The following is a 20743-nucleotide window of genomic DNA, read 5'->3' as shown; positions in this document are numbered from 1 at the left end:
ATCGGATGTATAAAGATCGCGAAATTAAAAAATTCCCTTTACTTCTTGATCACACCTCGTATATACTACGCAACCCACTTTATAGTGCGTGGGGGAGGGTATATCGTTCCAGTATTACCGATTTTCTCCCCCATTCCAATAGCGTATTGAACGAGGGAAAAATGACTGTATGTAAGTGCCCTAATCTCTCTTATCTTGTTCTCGTGATCATTGTCGGAGATACAGCTAGATAGCGGCGGCATAATGGCTGCACAACCTTCTACGAATACAGGGTCTCTAAATTTACCCAACTGGAAAATGTTGATGAAAAAACATCACAGCTGTATTTTATGTACGTCTACTACGCACAACTGGTTTCGTTCTAAATGAACATCTTCAGGTAACACCGGAATTTCACCATTAGCCTTTGTCACTATTTATTTATCGCATGGCAAATACACATAAAATGCAAAAACACTGAATATACAGGAATATTTCAATCACACAAGACGAGCAAATGCGAAGTCAGAACTATGACACAAGCGTTCAACTACATATTAGTATCTAACCGTTCAGTCCAGTCTGTCGCACCTGGGGATAATTTGAACAGGTCTATAATGTCCCCTTGATAGGCTCGTTTTTGGCACTCTTGAGCAATGTGGAAGACTGTGTAGCGCTCTGGTCCACAGTCATATTGGAGTGCCGGCAGTTTACCCCATTTAAACAGTAAATCTACACTTCTGCCAAACCTGGTACGCATTCTGTTGACAGTTTTCCAGACTTCACGCAGCAGTGAAAGCTGCTAGGTTTATTAACCGTGTTGGTACGGCTGTTAATAGTTGCTGCACTGAGTTGCTCAAACATTTGCTAACTCACGTGATTCTTGAATAGCGGGACTTCAGACTTGTTCAGGATGCACTAGCAGTGTCTTCGTGGATAGGCAGGAACCAGTCACTATTCACATTCTAGTATTCACGTACCAGGGCCTCTTTCTAGTGGAGTTCTTCTTTTTCTTCTTTTCCTGTTGCCCTTCCCCGTATATGCGCAGGGTCGGCATGGTTATTAACGGATTTGGAATGGTTAGTTTAAGGGATGCCCGGATGCGACGCCTGTCGCCTCGAAATTCTTATCAACATACCGTGATAATGACCGCGATTGCCGTTTGGTTTTAATGAGCATCAGTTTCATGCCTTGGTGACACAAGTCAGCATTGCTAATCACTGACACAGCATTATCTCTTCAAGTACTTAACTCGATCAAGGTGCTGTTTGTTGCAGCCTAGTTTTACTGCTCGTGCCAAGAGCTGCCATAACGCTAAGAGGATTGAGAAGATTAACCAAAAATTTTATTAGAGAAACCTGCGATAGGGCATCGACTCCAGCAATTTTTTTTAAAAAAAAGAAAAGAGGCAGCGGAAGATCATAACGAGAATATGCAAATAGAATTATTTCCGCCAAATGGAGAGTAAAAGGTTTTCCCTGCTTTAATGCAGCAGAGTGGTACCGTTGTTTTTTATTATATTTTTAAATGTCATTTGCTTAAGTCTGTTACCTGAAACTTGAGAGAAGCTCACTAACATGAAGTGTTATTGCTTCGAAATCAAGTGTGGAAGTTTCTCTTTCCGTCTCTGGCCCATAAAGAAGCAGCTCTTTCTTGCAGCTGTAGCTACAAACGTCGTTGAGAGAGACCTTATTCTCATGCTGAAACGACACGTGCTGTGCAAACACATTTCTCTGCTTCCAGGAAAGGTCAACTGGAATAATTTTGCTACAGGTAGAAGCATTTTCAACAAGAGGGACGAAAGACGACTTAATGGCTACGTTATGTGATATATTGTGTATCAGTCTCTCTTTTTTCCAACAGAGCGACACCCGTACTCCCAGCTACTTTAAATGATATTATGGAAAGTGTGTTCAAACTGTCCTTAAAACAATATGCGCTTTCTGCACTAAAACATCTGTGTATTGTTACAGTAGCAAAAACAAATACAATACGAATGACACCCTTCGTCACAGTTTTGGAATCGGGTGATCTGCCTGAGCAGCGTGCGTGCGTACTTGCGTGTGCGCATGTGTGTGTGTGTGTGTGTGTGTGTGTGTGTGTGTGTGTGTGTGTGTGTCTACACGAGGTTGTGTGTGAACATACATAGCTGTTTGCTAACCATTTATCAGCGCGATCTCATATACATGACAGCATCACGCTCGACAAAATGTGTCATCGCAAACCCCTCTGTCGTAATTTCCTGTCATCAAATGTCCAGCGTGTGTGTCTCGTACATCTGCCACGAATTTGAACAACTGTTCGCACAACATCAGAAATAACCGAAAATGTTTAATTAGTTAGTTTAAGCTGACATTTATAGAGCCGGATCAGCAAAGCGGGTGCACGTTTTGGTCCATAACAGTTTGTTATGCGAGGTTTATCGTATTGGCGGGGCCCTATTCGTTATCGTGTCGTTCGGTGATCGGATTCCAACAGTGTGAGCCGAGCTTACTAACCGGTAGTTTCTGTGTTCTTTTCAGCGGATTGTGTATTTCAGTTCGCAACTTTACTAAAGCGCTTACTTTGTCACATAACTTCCGACGCTGCTGCTGATGACGTAAATGCGAAGTGCTGAATTCAACCAACCAAGCTAATTTACTTCCCGAATTTATCACGATTTGCACACCACAAATGACATTTAGTACAAGAGGAAGCTTACAACAGCAGCAATAACTGGAAACTGACAAATTTCGCTCTTTAGCTTATCTACAGTTCATTTTACTCCGTACTAACTTAGCGCGGAATTACATCGTCTACCACAAATCAATACTCTTTCTTTGGGGCTCGCCACGTACATCCATGCTTCGATACTCTCGAGCAAACAGCATTCGAGAGAAATTATGTTCGAAAGCGGATCCGATCATTTATAGTAAAGTGTCCCGAGATTACCTTAGTAACTGTAGGCTAGCTTTTCTTAGTGTAGTCCATGACGAAATAAATTCGTTGTTGAATGTGGTAATTCAGCTTGCGTCGTGAAATTAAATCATAACAACACAACCTTCTTAGTCGTTCTTATGAGATATGCCCGGACAAAATGGGTATAAAATCATTTCAGGTATTGCTGCTTAAATGAGAGGTCATATTTATATCCCTTCACTTGTTCGACATCCGTTTTCAATTTATCTGTATCTAAATCCACGTGTTCTTTGCAAACCACTATAACGTTCGTGCTAGAGAGGCTACTTTTTATCAACTGAGCAGTTCTACTACATTTGAGCTAGTTTACGGGTGGGCTTGTCACTTCCAAAGCAGCTGCAGTCGCCCTACAAAGTCATTTCCGGTATATTCAATGTAGCAGGATATATACACAGTACTCTGAAAACTCGGCTATCCCTACATAATATCGCAATTTTTGTTAGAAAGTTTAAGCTCGATAACGCATATAATGAATGTTTTGACCACAAAATACCGTCTATGGCAACTAACATTAGAAGATGGCCAGTGCAAGCTGAAGTCCATCCCCGTAGCTGCCATACGGAGGATCCAGGTTCGGTTCCCAGTATTGCCAGGGATTTTTGCTTGGTTGGAGGACTGGTCTGGAATACACTCAGCCTCGTGAGGCCAACTGAGGAGCTGTTCGACCGATTTTTAGCGGTTCCAAGATTAAGCAACCCGACAATGACCGGTAGAGCGTTGTGCTGACTACATGCCCCTCCATACCGCATCCGACGATGCCATTGGCAGAGGATGACACGGCGGTTGGTCGGGTTGGATTGCGACCAGGCTGCGGAATTTTGGTACTGCATATCACAAATGCAGGCCGAAACCAGATTTGATTGTTTCAGAGAATGTGATTTGTCTGAAACAAAAGGAAGTTCGCAAAACGTCAATCACTAATTTCCTTCGATGCAGTGGTTTCTTCCCCAAAAATTTACACCATTTCATGTTCAAGCCGCGAATAGAGCGCGGGAAGAAAGATTGTTGATAGGCCTCCATGGGAGCTCAAATCTGTCTGATTTCGCCGTCACGACCTCTTCGCTAAAACAGACATTGAATACACTAGTAGACTCTTCTAGGAACGTTCCCCACCGGAAATTTTAACAATAAGTCACATCGTGATGCCCAACGCCTCTCTAGTGTAGTCTGCCAATGGGATTGCCTGAGCATCTCCGTGATGCTTTCGCATTTGCTAAATGAACTAGTGACGAACCACACTGCTCTTCTTTGGACTTTTTCTTTTACCTCTACCAACCTTGTTTCGTTCGTGTTCCAAAGTGGGGAGCGATATTCAGATGTTGTTCGACAGAGGGTTTTATAAGCTACCTCCTTCTTCTATGGACTACACTTCCTAAGGATTCTGCCAGGGTCGTTACAACAGTTTATGGAGCTCTGGGCTATGTCCCTAAAGTGAGACCGACGAGGTGGCGCAATTGTTTCCACGATGGATTCGCATTCGGGAGGACGACGGTTCGAATCCACGTCCGGCCATCCAGTGGATGACTAGAAAAAGTAATTTTGAGTGATGAATCACGATATACACAGTGGCAATCCGATGGAAAGATTTGGATTTGGTGATTTCAGGGAGAATTTTGTGTAGTGGCAAGAGTGGAGTACAGAGGAGGTGATGATACGGAATGGGATGCAGCCGATGGTAATTGAATACGTCCCACGATGTTTCAATTGGGTACCTGCCAGTCATTTTCAAGTGAGCTGTCGAAATCTTCGGTGACTCACCCGGTGCCCAATTGAAATATCGTGTCGTGTATCAATCGACGACTGGCTGCAAGCTCGAAATTAGTTTGAACATTCAGTTCGCCAGGAAAATTTTCAAATTCACACGGTAGGCGGTGTTCTTCAAATGTTAAAATGTGTATGAAATTTTATTGGATTTAACTGCTAAGGTCATCAGTCCCTAAGCTTACACACTACTTAACCTAAATTATCCTAAGGACAAACACACACACCCATGCCCGAGGGAGGACTCAAACCTCCGCCGGGACCAGCCACAAAGTCCATGACTGCAGCATCCCAGACCGCTTGGCTAATCCCGCGCGGTTGAGGTTTACTTCGTGGTTAGAGTATGGTCCTCTTATAACACTAAAAAAAGGCTAAATATGGAAGGATATGAACACTTTTTACAGCATTGTGTGCTGCGTGTAGTAAAAAAATCAGTTCGTAGACGATGACTGCTTTTATCATCATTACAGTGCACCCTGTCATAAAGCAGCCTCTGCAAGGCAATAGTTAGTAGACAATAACATTGCTGAAATGGACTGACCTGCCCAGAGTACCGACCTAAACACGATGGAACATCTTTGAGATGAGTTATAACGTCGACTACGCTCGATACCCAAGAGTCCGACATCAGTACGTTCTCTAGTTTCGGCTCTTGAGGAAGAATGGACTGCCATTCTTCCGCGGACTTTCAGAATCCTCACTGAAAGTGTTCCCAGCACAGCTCAGGTAGTTATAAATGCGAAGGGTTGGCGTACTCGATATTAGTAGAGTCTTGTACCGTAAGGAAGCAAGGGAGAGGATGCTGTTGCAGGTGGCCAGTATCCTCTTTCTACAAAGCAAATCCACTCGTGGATTAATACTGTTCTTTATTTACATTTATCTCGTGGTAAGAGCTCATCAGTAATAGTCCTCTTGTAGACACTATCGATAATCTTGCTATTGTCACTAATCTGGTCACTATAAATTGTCTTAGCCTGAGTGAGCCAGTGAGCCAACAGGGCCCTCCGGTCAGTGGCGGTAGCCTAAATACTTGCTGTTGAGAAGGCGTTGGCGGTCTGTTGCTTGTCGGTGTGTCTCTGGTCTCTCTCGTGACAGGCAAGCTTGATCCAGCGCCTACTATCCATCTTCTCGCTACGTCTTTGCCCACCTGCCACGAGATAACTGGGTGTTTGTGTTGTCCTCATCATTTCATCATCATTCATGAAAGTGGCGAGACTGGACTGAGCAAAGGTTGGGAATTTGTACGGGCGCTGATAACCGCGCAATTGAGCGCCCCACAAACCAAACATCATCAGCCGGCCGGAGTGGCCTTGCGGTTCTAGACGCTACAGTCTGGAGCCGAGCGACAGCTGCGGTCGCAGGTTCGAATCCTGCCTCTGGCATGGATGTGTGTGATGTCCTTAGGTTAGTTAGGTTTAATTAGTTCTAAGTTCTAGGCGACTGATGACCTCAGAAGTTAAGTCGCATAGTGCTCAGAGCCATTTGAGCCATTTTTGAACCAAACATCATCATAATCATTCATATTTGCGACATTTTAAACCAGCATAATGTTAATGTTTGTTAATAGGTGTCCGGATACCTACGATTGGGTAGTCTGCGTCCCCAGATTCTTCCGACGAATCTCAGTCTGGCATCTCCCTCTCGTACGATTATTGTTATGTACTCTTTTGACTTTAAGTCGCTCCGTACGTATATTCCCTGATATTTCCTTATAATAACCCAGCGATGACAGTTTCCTGTACACTGGCGTGAGTCTTTCTGGAGAGGGGTGAACTTCTGTACGTTGCACTCATCGGGAACACCTCTGGGAGCGCTTGGCCGCTGCAGCCGCTGGCTTCGATCCGCCTCCGGAGCCGGAGCGGCGGCGGCGGCGGCGGCGCTGATCCTGTTTTGTCACGGCCATTAGCATATCGCCACTGCGCCGGGCGCTCAGCGCTGCTGACGCGCCTCCGTTCCCTCTTAATGGTAATTAATGCTAATTCGCCTCATTTACTGACTTCGCACACTTTGCCGCGCCTTTGTCCTCCTTATTAACGAAACCTCCTCCCTGATGCGCTCTCTGAATAGAATCGTACTGTCGTATCTATGAAACATCGACGCTCCGTGGGGTGGCGATGGAACGGGATTATTCTCTAAGTGTTACGTAGATAACCTTGTTCATGTAACTGTACCGGCAGCTTTGTGTGCAGTTCTCGTACAGAAGTAACACTGCCGTCACAAATGTGTGCCTATTAACAACGATCACTTCTGCACTTGCTCAGTAAAGTTATTACCCGTGCAGGTGTCAGTTTTTACCTTTCTTCGGGCCGGTCTGCGAATGGTCTCCTTAAGATCATTATTATACTACTGGCCATTAAAATTGCTACACCATGAAGATGACGTGCTACAGACACGAAATTCAACAGACAGGAAGAAGATGCTGTGATATGCAAATGATTAGCTTTTCAGAGCATTCACACAAGGTTGGCGCCGGTGGCGACACCTACAACGTGATGACATGAGGAAAGTTTCCAACAGATTTCTCATACACAAACAGCAGTTGACCGGCATTGCTTGGTGAAACGTTGTTGTGATGCCTCGTGTAAGGAGTAGAAATGCGTACCGCCACGTTTCCGACGTTGATAAAGGTCGGATTTTAGCCTATCGGGATTGCTGTTTATCGTATAGCGACATTGCTGCGCGCGTTGGTCGAGATGCAGTAACTGTTAGCAGAATACGGAATCGGTGGGTTCAGGAGGGTAATACGGAACGCCGTGCTGGATCCTAACGGCCTCGTATCACTAGCAGTCGAGACGACAGGCATCTTATCCGCATGGCTGTAACGGATCGTGCAGCCACGTCTCGATCCCTGAGTCAACAGATGGGGACGTTTGCAGGACAACAACCATCTGCACGAACAGTTCGACGACGTTTGCAGCAGCATGGACTATCAGCTCGGAGACCATGGCTGCGGTTACCCTTAACGCTGCATCACAGACAGGAGCGCCTGTGATGGTGTACTCAACGACGAACCTGGGTGCACGAATGGCAAAACGTCATTTTTTCGGATGAATCCAGGTTCTGTTAACAGCATCACGGTGGTCGCATCCGTGTTTGGCGACATCGCGGTGAACACACATTGGAAGCGTGTAATCGTCATCGCCATACTGGCGTATCATCCGGCGTGATAGTACGGGTTGCCATTGGTTACACGTCTCGGTCACCTTTTGTTCGCATTGAAGGTACTTTGAACAGTGGACGTTACATTTCAGATGTGTTACGACCCGTGGGTCTACCCTTCATTCGATCCCTGCGAAACCCTACATTTCAGCAGGATAATGCACGACCGCATGTTGCAGGTCCTATACGAGCTTTTCTGGATACAGAAAATGTTCGACTGCTGCCCTGGCTAGGCCATTCTCCAGACCTCTCACTAATTGAAAACGTCTGGTCAATGGTGGCCGAGCAACTGGCTCGTCACAATACGCCATTTACTACTCTTGATGAACTGTGGTATCGTGTTGAAGCTGCATGGGCAGCTGTGCCTGTACACGCCATCCAAGCTCTGTTTGACTCAATGCCCAGGCGTGTCAAGGCCGTTATTACGGCCAGAGGTGGTTGTTCTGGGTACTGATTTCTCAGGATCTATGCACCCAAATTACGTGAAAATGCAATCACATGTCAGTTCTAGTATAATATATTTGTCCAATGAATACCCGTTTATCAAATGGTTCAACTTCTGAGGTCATCAGTCACCTAGAAGTACTAAACCTAACTAACCTAAGGACATCACACACATCCATGTCTGAGGCAGGATTCGAACCTGCGACCGTAGCGGTTGCGCGGTTCCAGGCTGTAGTGCCTAGAACCGCTCGGCCACCCCGGCCGGCCTCGTTTATCATCTGCATTTCTTCTTGGTGTAGCAGCTTTAATGGCCAGTAGTGCACATTGGCTGCATATCTAAACTGACGCAGTACATTTGAAAGCAAGGAACTTCCGGTATGGAAAGAGCCACTCATTAGCGCCAACGGTCGGGAGAAAGCGCAAACTTGCTATGAGCACGAACAATAAGTTTCTTATTTTGTTCATACTTGCAGGCATTCTCCATCATCTACTCGTTACTTAATGTCTATCACGTAGATTCTGTCTTTTGCAACTCAGTGTTTATTACTGTTTCACCACATAAGTTCCCACAGCCGTATTAGACGTCTTCAGTAGTTGTATAAAATTATGAATTGCTTTTATAGAAGTACTGAAGATGATGCTTAACACAAACAGGTAAAACACGTTTGGCAGAAAAAAATAATAAAAATACATTTGCTACAGATTGCTAATATTTGTTCTCATCTACATGGTGAATATCGATAAGTTTCTTCTTGATGAATTAACATTTCTCTTAAGATGACGCTATAAATCTATGAAGAGGATCTTTGATTGTAAAATCGGAATAGAATTATAGTTGTGTCCTGCTTTTCTTTGGCGTTACGTATCTTTTACTGGATTCGAATGTGATGGGAACTCGTTCACCACCTGTATACCAAAACGTCATCGAAAACTATCGGAGCGTGTATTACGAATCTGGAGAAGAAGAAGCAGGAAGGAACGTAAATATATGAAAGAGAAGAGCCTCTGTTAAGTGCTATTATTTTTTTATAGCCACTCAATAACAGGTTCTGCTCTTTATTTTCTAATATGGTGTATTACTAACCTCCTTATGTGACAGTCGGCGCCAAAATATAGTTCATTATGTTACAGCACGAACAGAAATTGCGTTGGTTAGAACAGTCGACATCTAAAAAAAAAATGGTAATTACTCAGAAGGATATGTCATTCTTCCATTGTTATTCACATAGTATTCTGCGCTATGGTTATTGAAAGTACAATGACACTTTCTTTATTGGATAAAATTATTTTAAGCCAATGTTCGTTGTTTTAATGGCTTTCATAAAGTACTATTTTTTCGTTTTTAGATTCTCTCTCTCTCTCTCTCTCTCTCTCTCTCTCTCTCTCTCTCTCTCTCTCACACACACACACACACACACACACACACACACACACACACACACACACACAAATGCGCGCTCTCTCTTGTCAGAACATCACTGTTGGCTGGCTACAGTATGGTTTCTTTTCTCTCTTCCAGAGGATCGAGTGGCACTCGTCAGGTGCCCATCGCGAGCTCTGCTACCTCAAGGGGAAGTCAGAGGTGAGTACCAGAAAAATACACCTTGCTATAATGTTGAGCCTTTTTAGGGCAGTCAGTCGTCCAGGTAATGCGATGTTCCAGCAAGCTGACTACCTATTACCTTCAGGTGGCTCTTGTGAATGTCTTTCTCGATCTTTTGAACGCGGACTCCGCTGCTCCCGATCTTCGCTGCAGGTTTGGTATGTCACAAGAACATGTTTATGCGCTACCTGGAGTGGCCACTTGCAGGCCTTGTTGTGCTGCACCTTGCTGCTCTCTCTGATGCGGGCGTATCGGTTCTGTGACCCCTCATTCTTCATGGAAGTCACGGGCCGGTCGCCTAGACCTCTCTCGGAGACTACCCAATCGGGGTACACTGTCTGGAAGCCCCTAGGTAGGTGCAAAGCCAGTCTGAGGGCTCGATTTTGCTCTATCTGTATCGAAGTCTGCGCCGACGGCGTTTCCCCAGGCGACAGTTTTGTACTCCAAAACTTCCACAAAACAGCCCCAATGTCCTGTGGGAGTGTGAACTCGGATTTAGCGGTGGTAGCTGGCGCAGCCTTCCAGTCGCTTTTCTCCTCAGTTTTTCGACATGTTGGCTCCTTGTTAGACACCTGTCGATAGTGACGTCCGGCTACTTGTCACTCGTTCCTCATCGGATAGATCTACTCAGGTTGCCTACCTGCCTCAAGTCCGTGGGGACTGGCTATCTCCAGCGAGTGCTCGATTCTTCGCTGTATTAAAGACGAACCTCTGTTTCGCCGTCCGTCACACAGGGTCTTCGGAGATTGACTGTAGTCTGTGCTGCCGGCCGAAGTGGCCGTGCGGTTAAAGGCGCTGCAGTCTGGAACCGCAAGACCGCTACGGTCGCAGGTTCGAATCCTGCCTCGGGCATGGATGTTTGTGATGTCCTTCGATTAGTTAGGTTTAACTAGTTCTAAGTTCTAGGGGACTAATGACCTCAGCAGTTGAGTCCCATAGTGCTCAGAGCCATTTGTAGTCTGTGCTGCGTAAGCTGGGCGCTGATGCGTAAATAGTGCCATGTTGTTGGCGGAAACTGCAAGTTATCCGCGTGGACACTGTGGCAAGGCCTCTGTGAACATAGTGCACAGCAAGGGACAGAATACCGAACCTCGAGGGACTCCCACATGTATCTAATTGTCTTCCACTGGGTCCCGATTTTATACTCTCTTGCAGCATTCATCTGTCGTTCCACGACAATGCCAGTGCGCGGTTCCGCTGAAGAGGTAGGGGGAATCTAGAGTTAGTATTATAAACAAATGTCTTGCGTGTAATTTCGTGTGTTCCACATGAAAAAACAACTTCAAACTAGTCCGGTTTGATGTACAGCTTAAGGTCGTTTAATGACAGAGACAACCGTTTCTGTAGAAGTACATCAGGTATTTGCTCGCTTGCATCTCTTCTTTATCACAGTCGTGGATACTATCAGAAGAGATCTTCAGAAAACCGCATGCTGAATGTTGCTATATCCTGATGATATGCTATTGGCTTCTGAAGATAAGACTGACCTGCAGTGTCAAGTGCAAACCTGGAACAATCGCCTTAAAGAAGTAGGTCTACGACTCAACATAGAGAAAATGAAGTGTCTCACCACAGATATAAATGTCTTTGAATACCAGGTGTTGACCTCTAAACAACAAGGACTTTCAAGTACCTGAGCTCGACCACTGTCCTTTATGGAAATCTCAGAGCATAAATTTCTAACAGGCTGAGCACCATATGGCTCGATGGCGTTCTGTGGCTAGAAGAATCCAGACAGGCTCAAGTCGAAAATACAGCGACCTCTAATTTGTTCAATTGGACTACATGGTTCTGAATGCTGGCCTTCGACAAAAGAAATGGAACAACGATTTGCCGCCACGTAAACAAAGATGCTCAATTTGACTTCCGGGTTAACACTGCACGATCATGTCATAAATGATGAAGTTCGAAAGTTGTATGGAGTGGTGCCAGCAGCAGACAAGATTAGAGAATGCCCTCTGCGATGCTTCGAACATGTTTTTAGAGCAGACGCAGCAACAGTGCCAAACATTCGTTCAGATATGAGAGTGAAAGGTAAACGGCCAGTAGGACGACCTAAACAGCGACGGCTTGACACCATACGCGAAGATCTCAAGATCTCTGGGGTGCAACCCGATCTGGCACAATTTCATATAAAAAAGTAACAGAGAACAAAAACAGCGAAACCCGCCGCCATGCAGAACAAACGCAAACGAGGAGGAGGATGAAGAAGAAAGATGAAGACAGTAACACCGGAAGTGTAATCTGCGTTTCCTGCAGCAGTGTGTGAGAACTCCTCTATGGCGCGCCTCGCTGACCTCAAAATGCACCACACATCTGTGCTCAGTCTCTACTGGAAAAACTATGTTTTCATCCTCAGCTATTACTTTCCTTTAGCTAAACGACCCCGTTTTAGGTTAAAACCAACAGTCGAGATCGCAATAATATTTCTTTATTTATCGGTTTCGGTTCATGTTAAAGCCATCTTCAGAATTTTTGGCCCTGGGTTTTCTCGTGATACGGCTCTCGTACACAGTCATGATCGTAAACTGACAGTGTACGATCGTGGTATCACGAGAAAACCCAGGGCCAAAAATTCTGAAGATGGTTTTAACATGAACCGAAACCGATAAATAAAGAAATATTATTGCGGTCTCGACTGTTGGTTTTAACCTAAATATAGCACCAGGTCCCTGTACCCCATAGACAATGTTGTCTAAATTTATAATGACCCCCTCCGTGACAACCAGCTTGGATTCCGAATACACAGATAATGCGAAACCCAACTCGCGGTTTTGTCACATGACATTCTGAAAACCATGGATCAAGGCAATCAGGCACATGCAGTATTTCTCGATTTCCAAAAATCATTTGACTCAGTAGCATATCTACGCTTATTTTCAACAGTACTATTATATGGGGTATCAACCGAAATTTGTGAGTTGACTGAGGATTTCTTCTTAGGGAGGAAGCAGCATGTTATCTCGGATGGAGAGTAACTTCAGGAGGCCCCAGGTTCAAATGGTTCAAATGGCTCTGAGCACTATGGGACTTAACATCTGTGGTCATCAGTCCCCTAGAACTTAGAACTACTTAAACCTACCTAACCTAAGGACATCACACACATCCATGCCCGAGGCAGGATTCGAACCTGCGACCGTAGCGGTCACGCGGTTCCAGACTGTAGCGCCTAGAACCGCACGGCCACAACGGCCGGCAGGAGGCCCCAGGGAAGTGTGTTTGCGCCCTTGCTGTTCATATTGTGTACGAACGACCTCGCAGACAATATTAATAGCAACTTCCCACTTTTTTACAGCTGATGCAGTTACCTTTAATGAAGTACAGTCTGACAAGAGCTGCACGAATATTGAATCTGATCTTGATAAGATTTCCAGGTAATGCTAGTATGGATAACTTGCTTTAAAAGTTCGGATTTGTCAGATTGTTGAACGATCACATTGGCTCAGTCTTAGGTAAAACAAGTGGAATATTTCGGTTCTTTGACAGGATTCTAGTGCAGTCAGGTTACAGAGGAGGCTGCTTACATCCTATAATATCGCTCAAATGTGTGAGGGCCATACCAAATAGGGTTTATGAAACTTATACAAATAAGAACTGCACGAATGGTCACAGATTTGTCTGAACCGTGAGAGAGCGCCACAGAGATGCCAAAAGAACTGAACTCGCAGATTCTTGAAAATAGATACAAAAAATCCGAGACAGCCTAGCTAGAAATTTAACCAACTTTGAGAGATGAAACTAGGAATATACTATACCTTCCTACGTATAGCTCCCAAAGGGGTCACGAAGGCTAGGATAGATTAATTATAGCACCCACAGAGGTTTTAAAGCAATCATTCTTCCCCATCTGCACATGCGAATGGAACAGGAAAAGCCACTTGATTGTTACAGTAGGATATACATTCGCCACGTACTTCACAGCGCTATACACAGTACAGGTTCACACCAGACTAATTTCAGGTCCCTCTATCGATTGAACACACAAAATTACAATTGAGACTTTGAGCTATAATGAGAACCAAAACGCCTTTACCCGTTGACACTGGGAACCCAAGATTTTGTGAGTAGCTTTTGTTTGGAATGTCCCCCGCCAATTCAGCGATAGATTAAACTGAAAATATGTCTTTCAAGTCTTAAGACACCCATGGAAGTACCGGTGAGGGACGAACTTGCGTATCCGAAGTGTCGTAATCGTAGCATGGATTGCATACTTTTTCTGTAGTACCTCCTACACATACTACCTAAAGCACAGAGAGTATTTCGACGTTCGCTTAGGAAAGAGAAAAAATGAAGCTCTTTAGCGGAACGTTCGCTGCTCTTAAATAACAAGAAGAACCAAGAGTTCCTTCTCTCGTTTACATATCCCTAGTGCTTGACACCAGGCCGAGGCACCGGGTTTACCAATCTTACTAATTGCTCCATTAATTACCGATGCAGCAACTTTACACATTTGTTAGAATAATTACTAGGAAAAATTCCTATCTGTAGGTATTCGTCAGTGAAAGGCCTGTGTTTTGTGCCTGGAGGTCCTTATTTTTGTTTCCGGAGTTTCTCTCACCCCTTTCATAGCAGTAGCGCAAAAGTTTTGATTGCAAAATATGTACCTAAAATTTTATCTCTCTGTCTCACTCGTTTTCTCTCTCTCACTTTTCCACTGATGTCAGTTCTGTCCTATTAATTTTTACGGCACAAAATAAGTTAAGAGCAAAAAAACGAACAAGAGAGAGGAAGGTCGGTTATGGCTGGAATCCATCGGATCCGAAACCATCACGTCACGGTTTTAATCTCTGTTCACCTGCGGATACTCACGCCTCTGTTAACGGCAAAGCGGAGTCAATATTGATTAAACAGACGCGCAGCCTCTAGATCCCACAGTGGCGTGAGTCTCCACGTTCACGACGTGGATCATATCGTCGCCACTTATTGGCGCCGTGGTTTAACGCGCCCATTTACCCGTTTTTCTCCCACCCGCAGCTGCCTTTATGAGCTCAAAGACGACCGCCGCTGTTTGAAAAGCAACCCTAATCTCTCTAATTAAGCTGGGAGCGAATAGTAGCCAATAACCGTAAGAAACGACATTCTTGAGACAAGTGTGTCTCAATTTAATTTTCTTTCGTCCTTGATCCACAGCGATAGCACAGGGCGTTTCGAAAAGAATGTACGCGTTACACAGTATTTGTTGTGAAAACTATCGATAGCTCCGTCACGGCTCGTTTGTTGGGGGAACGAATACGTTGTCATTCACTGCCGCTAGATGTCGGTATTCTTCTGTTTGCTTGGTTATAGTCGTATGTTGCAAACTGGCTACTCCGCAGCATAAATCATTTTGTGTTCTCGAATTTGCGAAGTGTAATATTATGATTACAGTGCAAAGACGTTTCAGGTTGATCCTCCCCATGGATGGAACACTGGTAGATGGTATCGGGAGTTTGTAGACACGGAATGTTTATGTAAAGAAAAGAGTTACGACAGCCCTCGCGTTTCCGACAGAAATGTCGTACGAATTCAAACCGCTTTCCAACGTGGTCCTACAAAATCAACTCTTCGTGCCAGTCGGGAGTTACAGCTGCCTACAACGAGAATTTGACGTGTTTTGCGACGTCAGTTGTGTATGGAGCCGTACAAATTACAGCTGTTAAGGCTCTACGTCATGACGACAAACGCAAACGTGCCGCAGTTTTTGACAAGTCTCAAAGTGCTATGGACAACGATAACACTTCTGCACAACGCATCGCGTTCAACGACGAAGCGACTTTCCACCTTGGTTGGAAAGTAAACAAAGACGATGTTCGAATTACGGGTCTACAGAACCCACATGAACACGCTGAACATTACCAGATTCACGCAAAGTCAATGTGTTTTGTACGATATTGCACTTGTCTGTTTACGGCCCATTCTTCTTTTATGGAAACATGGTTGACGATCGTCCGCAGCTAGTGGTCGTGCGGTAGCGTTCTCGCTTCCCGCGCCCGGGTTCCCGGGTTCGATTCCCGGCGGGGTCAGGGATTTTCTCTGCCTCGTGATGACTGGGTGTTGTGTGATGTCCTTAGGTTAGTTAGATTTAAGTAGTTCTAAGTTCTAGGGGACTGATGACCATAGATGTTAAGTCCCATAGTGCTCAGACCCATTTGAACCATTTTTGAACGGTTGACGATCCGCAGTATATTGCTATGTTACAAAACTGGTTGTCTCGAGGCTGGACAAGAATAACTTCATTTTTCAGCAAGACGGATCACCCCTTCGCTGGAGTCGCCAGTTGCGTGAATATCTGAACGAAACCAGCGAGCAGCTGGATTGGTCGTCGAACAGATCAGGTGACCTCCGCTTTCACTGGCATTTGACGCCCTGTGACTTCTTCCTGTGAGGTTTCGTTAAGGACAACGTTTATTCACCAACACTACTACAGAACCTAGAAGAGTCTAGAAGAGCCAGATCCGTAGGCCTACTGCCGTTACATCAGTGACGATGGACATACTTACGCGAGCATGGAAGGTATTCGGGCACTGATGTGATATTATCCGTGTTGCTTGTGGAGGACATATTGAACATCTGTAATCTTAACTTGAGAGATTCGTAAATATGTGTTCCAAGTTTCATAGTAGTATTCCTTACAGTTTAGTGAATAAATGCGTTCAAAATACATATATTCCTTTTAACGCACCCTGTAATTTCTGGACTATGGGATTGAAGATATCTCTTGCCACTGGCTAAACACAATGTTTTCCCAAATACTTTCACACAGTATGTGCCCTCTCCAGATATTCATCATTTTGTCAGCTCCAAAAACACCAACTGTACAACATATACAGGAAGTGCGTCATTATTCTGTCAAGAGGGAGAAACTTGTTTTATGAGGCAAAATAGCTCGTATTGGGTGTTGTTATAGTCTTAAGTTCGAAGACAGGTTTGATGAAGCTCTCCACAATACTTTATGCTGTACAAGTCTCTTCATTTCTGCGTAAAATGCCGCAACCTCCATCCATCTCAACAATCCCGTGGTGCCCTCTACAACTTTAACACTCCCACGCTTCTCTCCATTATCAAATTGATGATTCCTCCATGCCTCTGGTTGTGTTCTATCAACTGATTCCATCTATTAGCCAAGTTCTGCTATATTTTCTCCCTTCCTAGTTCGATTCAATAGCTCTTCATTAATTATCCGCTTTGCCCATCTGACTCAATACTTCTCTGTACCGCCACGTTCCAAGTGTTCCTGTGTCTGGACTCCTTCCCCAAACAACCAACCAACCAAGTGTTCCTGTTCGGTTCTCAAGGTCAACGCTTTTAAATGTTTTCTTACCTTTATGACAGGTTTCTATTTGTGTGATGTTACAAATTTAAGCCACTCACAGTAAGTTTTTAAAAAAATCACAATACATTCATGAATCCAGAATCTACTTGAACAATCCACAACATCAGCATCAATGTACTGTTGAACTGTCGAAGAGCACGGGCACACCTTGCCTCGGTGCGTGTTCACACTCCTTTATGAAGGCATCTGAGTCTAAACTAAACCGAAAAACACGGAAAAAACGAATGCACATTAACAGTATTGTAGTACGCAAGCCTTTCAGTACAGAGCAGATGAATTTATTATCAGCCTTGTGTGGCTCTTTTCGTAACTTCGGGGACGACGTTGCCTCAAGTAAGACTAACATCGTTTGGGGCCTCCTCTTGCTCTTACTGCAGAAGTTAATTTTGGGAGAACAATTCCTATTCCTATTGTAGCCGGAATTTGCTCTCATTCTTCCATAAGCAAGCTGAATAACGGTTGCTCATTGTTCGCTCTAATGCATCTGACACACCCAAATCAGTGTCGTTACAGCGCACTCGGGTAATTTCCATTCGCCAAGATTCTCCCAGGTCTAAAAACGTCTGCCGCAGTCATCACGCACAAAAGTTTTCCTGTCGGTCTCCGCAGAACAGTTTTCAGCGTTGTGTTCGCCTCTCTGAGTTGGCGTACCCCATTGGTTGGTTCGTGATCGGTGGCTTTTGGCCGGCTATGTAACAATGAAAACTGAGCCCTGCCGCATCTCAAAGGATCGCTCTGTCGCTGACATTTGCAACGGACCCCCACCTGTCGTAGATAACAAAAATATCTGGTAAATGGTTCTTACAGTAAACTTTAAAATTCTGTTGTCCTTTGCGTATTAATTTATTGGTCTAACTCAGCAATGATTTGGTTTCGTGCCGCCCACCCCAAACACACACACACACACACACACACACACACACACACACACACACACACACACACACACAGCACCTGTGCAATATTCCTAATAGGATATTTGTGCCTGTACGTCTTAACAGCCATTGCCTGTTCAAACTCCCTCCGACAGTTAATACTGAATGAAGTAGACAGTCACGTATCAAAGTTTCGGTGTCTGGAGCGAGACGCATGTTAGTCTCCCCCCTCCGCAAAAACAAAAGAAATTTAGCGTCACTTCCATTTTAAATGTGTCGCAGATATACAACTTTACGACAATAACAGTAAAATTCAGGTTTTCTATATATGATTCATTTCTTTTCAAACTTCTGTATTTTCCAAAGTACCCCATGTAAAAATGTGATTGATGCACCCATAGAACCGTAAACTCACTGAGTTTGCAGTGTGCTCACCATTTGGTGTTACGAGTGGAGTGCATGGACAAAATGGTGACAATGCAAGAAAACGTTTCTTGTGTGTTGGGAAATGCTAGATCTTTATCTGTTACAATAGTGCAGTGCGCATTTAGAAGGAATCGTGTAAAAGAAAAAAGAAGGAGATAGCATAGATGTTAGGGCTTCCACTTTGAAGTCTTGGCATTATTCAAAACGAAATCCACGAAAATACACAATACTTCCTACAGTCCAAACATGGCTTCTATTGTGCTAAGCTAATCTACATCATTCTAAATGCAGATTATTATTATTATTTGTGTCATTATTATTAGTATTGGAAAGATTCTGTAATGTCTTTGGTATGTGTTACTTCTGGCAAGATCTGGCAGGCTAAATAAGCAATAAATAAATAAATTACACGAGCGACGTACAGGTTGAATATGGCGGAAAACATCGTGTGACGCGATTTCAGCCGATCTTGAACTCCAGATAGCGGCAAGCGGCTGGGAAACGAATGGCCATACATTCCCTATACACGGATTTAGTTCAAGCTCTCTCAGTTCTCTCCGTTGACACTAAGTGACGCAGACCCATTGTGCCTGCCCGGAGGGACAGACATCGCTCAGTTGAGTTCAGTAGAAGGTTCAAAAGCTTTTTGCCACGTATCGGTACTTTTAATCAACTAGTCCAACTTCAGTAACACCTCAAGACTGGTTTAAAAGTCGTGGTCATTCCTCGCAATTACTGAACCTAATATCTGCGGCAACAGACGAAAGTTAACTTTGGTGCGATGCCATCCCGTCACGGAGTAGAACCCACTCGGCTGGAGCATGATGAATTTCCTGTCCGGGGGTAGACTGATTAATTATCGAGGCCGATTTGCGCTGGCAGTCTAGGGCCCGAGGCCTTCGCTTTGTTTCAGGCCGTTATTATTCTTTTTATGTTTTAGCTGAATTCGTAACAGCCGCAGCACCCCCTTGCCACCCCACTGTTTTGCGCTCAGGGTCCAGTTCCGGCTGTCGCGGCCGCGAGGAGACGGCTTTGACAAATGAGAAGCGCGCGGTGCTACGCGACTCCCATTGGCTGGCGGCGGCCGCCTCGTATCTATTGGTTCGGCTTACTGCCGCTAGAGCGGGCGTCAGGCGCGCGGGTATGCAATCAGGCGGTGGCCGCAAACCCCTAGCGCACAGCCTTCTCGCCCATCCCCCACGCCACCCATTCCGCGTGGCTAAGATTAAATTACCGACCCACCGCGGGTCTGTGCCGGCGTGCGGCTGTCGCAGCGACACGCAGCCGCGCCCGGCGAGCTAAGCTATGCAACGTGATACAGACGGGGAGAGGTAGACCTCGCCAGAGGTCAACGAATTTATACCGTCAGTGCCTGTGCGGGTCTGCTACTATCGATGTGTAACTGCTACTTGAGACGAGGACGTATAATGCGAATAGCAGGCTGACGCTAATAACTATCATCTTCCTGTTGACCATCACACAACTAATTGCTTTATTAGTGAATTTAAAAGAATGGAAGGTTAGAATTCATTGCATCTTCGATAACGAATTCGTTAAACGGTGCTGATACGGCGAACAGGAGAACACAAGGATAGTCCCGCACCGTAGACGTATAAAAACAAAGTCAGTCGCAGTGGATCAGGGATGAAAGAAATGCTTGCTAGCCGAAAGTGACTCTTCTGGTTGAGATAATGAAACGTCTCTCGATTCGTTTGGGTCCACACACACACACACACACACACACACACACACACACACAGAGAGAGAGAGAGAGAGAGAGAGAGAGAGAGAGAGAGAGAGAGCGAGCGAAACATGTGTGTGTGTGTGTGTGTGTGTGTGTGTGAGAGAGAGAGAGAGAGAGAGAGAGAGAGAGAGAGAGAGAGTGCGAGAGACGGAGGTAGGGGGAGGGGAAAGGGGAAGCAGAAAAAAAGAAGAGGGATGAATAGAAAGAAGGAAGCATAGCAAATAAGAGTGGCTTATCTAAATTATTTTCGAATAATACCGAGACCATTTCTTCAACGAGAACACAGTACAGGTACAGCTAGTGATCTTCCTTAAAGATCAAATCACAAAATTAGCAGAGAAAATCTTCAGTGCGTCAATTTTTGTTGTTAAGCAAAGCATTTCTATGTGTTGCCAGTCTGCATTTTGTATCCTGTCTACTTTGGCCATCGGCAGTTATTGTGCTGCCAAACAGCATAACGTATCTGCCACTTAGGGTCTCAT

At 44.8% G+C, this 20743-nt stretch overlaps 1 protein-coding gene across 1 annotated transcript in view; it reads left to right on the top strand.

Annotated features, from left to right (window-relative positions):
• The window catches only part of LOC126484996 (semaphorin-1A), a 348769-nt gene that overhangs the window by 279293 nt on the left and 48733 nt on the right, over positions 1 to 20743 (top strand). The window contains exon 4 of the mRNA XM_050108602.1: positions 9821 to 9883. Coding sequence (XP_049964559.1) covers positions 9821 to 9883 — 63 coding nt within the window. The remainder of the gene's footprint in view (positions 1 to 9820; positions 9884 to 20743) is intronic.

The sequence above is a fragment of the Schistocerca serialis genome, chromosome 6 (assembly GCF_023864345.2).
Source record: "Schistocerca serialis cubense isolate TAMUIC-IGC-003099 chromosome 6, iqSchSeri2.2, whole genome shotgun sequence".
NCBI classification, from domain to species: Eukaryota; Metazoa; Arthropoda; class Insecta; order Orthoptera; family Acrididae; genus Schistocerca; species Schistocerca serialis.
The sequence above is the reverse complement of the archived record's forward strand: the minus strand, read 5'-3'. Positions and strand labels throughout refer to the sequence as shown.